The sequence below is a fragment of the Arachis ipaensis genome, chromosome B5 (genome assembly GCF_059453495.1).
Source record: "Arachis ipaensis isolate K30076 ecotype BB chromosome B5, ASM5945349v1, whole genome shotgun sequence".
Classification (NCBI taxonomy): Eukaryota; Viridiplantae; Streptophyta; class Magnoliopsida; order Fabales; family Fabaceae; genus Arachis; species Arachis ipaensis.
This window is the reverse complement of record NC_142440.1, coordinates 134,640,766-134,642,947: the sequence shown is the minus strand read 5'-3', so window position 1 is coordinate 134,642,947 and position 2,182 is coordinate 134,640,766. Positions and strand designations below refer to the sequence as shown.

General features: G+C 45.6%; 1 protein-coding gene across 1 annotated transcript; it reads right to left on the bottom strand.

Annotated features, from left to right (window-relative positions):
- Positions 1-325: 325 nt before the first annotated feature.
- Positions 326-1,513, bottom strand: LOC148565861 (protein FAR1-RELATED SEQUENCE 5-like). Its single transcript, XM_088487271.1, has 2 exons — positions 776-1,513; positions 326-583 (listed from the first exon to the last, which is right to left on the bottom strand). The coding sequence occupies exons 1-2, from the start codon at positions 1,511-1,513 to the stop codon at positions 326-328; spliced, it is 996 nt and encodes a 331-aa protein (XP_088343397.1).
- Between the last annotated feature and the right edge of the window lie 669 nt (positions 1,514-2,182).

Here is a 2,182-nt window from a genome sequence, read left to right as displayed (position 1 = left end):
CGGGTGGAAAACTGGTGTCGGCTGCATCTTCGTTCTCGAAGTGTTTCAGCATCAGCATGGCAATGTCACTTGAAAACTGGAACTTTTCAGTGCTGTGACATGCAATTTTGCACACTCTTCGATACCAATCCATCAGGCACCAGTGTTGCGTTAGTTGTACAAAATCCTAAACTACGCCCATTGAATTCACCGCCACGACTTTTGCATCCTTGGTCTATCTCGGCAATATCAGAGACCTTAGGATCACATGAACATTGTTAAGAACAAGCACCGCAATTATATGTTCGCAAGGGACCCCGAAACATTCCATCCTCATGCACGTGCATCAGATCTCGCACATTTCAGACGTTGCAACAACACGCGAATCTTTCCCCAGAGTGCCGTATCGAGAGACAGTGTGGATAAAATACGAACCGTTGTCTTCAAAATCAACCACCCTCATTGCACAGGCCCTATCAAGAATGGGAACAAACAAATAAAATATTTCCCGAGTGTAGTTCTCGGCTGGAAAGTGCTCCAATTGTTTTAGGTTAGTGGTCATAACAGGGTCACCCTTTGCACACTCAAAATCAGCTCCCACTTCCTTTGCACGAACGAACATCAAGCATCAATTATAACGACGTAAAAAATCAGTGTAACTATATCAAGATTTAACATACCGTGATATCACAACGTGAAAGCCCTCACACCTTGAGGTTGTGCAAAATCTGGCAAAGAACTTTCCTCGTATGTATGCTGTTGCCTAACTATGCCTTCTCTCGTATATGTCTTGTACCCATCTTTTATCGGCGACGCCAAATTTCTCCACCATCTCAAACCACTTTCTCTGGAATGTTCCGAACTTATAGATGCCAAGCATGCAATCCTTAAACATCTTGGTGAAGTTAGGCTTTTCGATATTGCTTGTGGCATTTCGGAGGAGGTGCCAAGTGCAGAGTCGATGGTGCGCCTTTAGAAAAACTTGCTCAATCCCAGACTTCATTTGCCTGTCACCGTCGGTTATTATGGACACAAGAGCTTTCCCTTTCATTGCAGTTTGCAAATATTGAAGCAGCCAGACATAGGTCTCTTCTTTCTCGTTGGCCACGAGTGTAGCGGCAAAGACAATCGTTTGGTTGTGGTGATTCACACCAGAGAAGACTACCAGAGGTGAAAGGTAAACGTTTTTCTTGTACGTTGTATCAAATTCAACCACATCCCTAAATACCTGGTAATCAATTTGGCTGGTGCCGTCACACCAAAACAAATGTTGTAACACGCCCTCCCCGTCAACAACTTCTTTGTAATACAGTGCTGGATCATTTTCCTTGCACTCTCGGAGATACCTTAAGCACGATTCCGCATCTAGGTCACCCTCCCTTCGTTGCTTTGCATTTACATCATGCATGTCCCTTGTTGTGTAGGGGACATTATGATACCCGCAGGCTAGGCTCGCCATAAAATCGCGGATTCGTGAGACGCCAATGCCACCTTTGTGCATGTCGTTCATCTGCTCAATGTCCGCTTCGCTCATCCTCCGATGGCTTGAGAGCATGGAAGAAAATCACAATTCAAGAACAGGGTGGTTATGCGCGTCTGAAAAGTATGCAACGTACCAACGTTCGGATTTATCGTCCATGTGAACATGCATCCTTGCAGGGCATCCGCACTGTGTCTTGGCCCTCGGCCTCTTTTGCCGGTTAGGAATTGAGTAGAACTTCAGCGATCGGTACCTTTGTATGTGGCACACAAATTCCTGCCGTATCCTTACTTTGCCACATTTTTTGCTCCTATAATGTCTCGCGCCGAAGCCATGGTGCTTTGCATATTGCTGGTAGAACTCAAACACAATGTCAACATCTGCAAAATTGAAGCGACAAACTTCCTCCTCGCTCAAGTTCACAAAATCAATCGAACCTATCAATTTATCAGAATCAACAGCATATAAGTCATCATCCAGAAAATTGTCATACATTCCTCCGACGTGGTCCAAATTGTCTTCCAATTCAACCCCATCCTCATTGTCGACATCGGCCTCTGTATGATGGTCGTGTTCTGTTTCATCTTCGTGTAAATCGTACTCATCCGACTCCATCCCTATAAAGCCTTCGCCCTCAACCGATCTAACTCCATGGTCTGCTCCGTCGTACATTTCTGCTTCGTCGGAGGCACGCACGCCCCCAGGGATATCTTCATCCCCGGC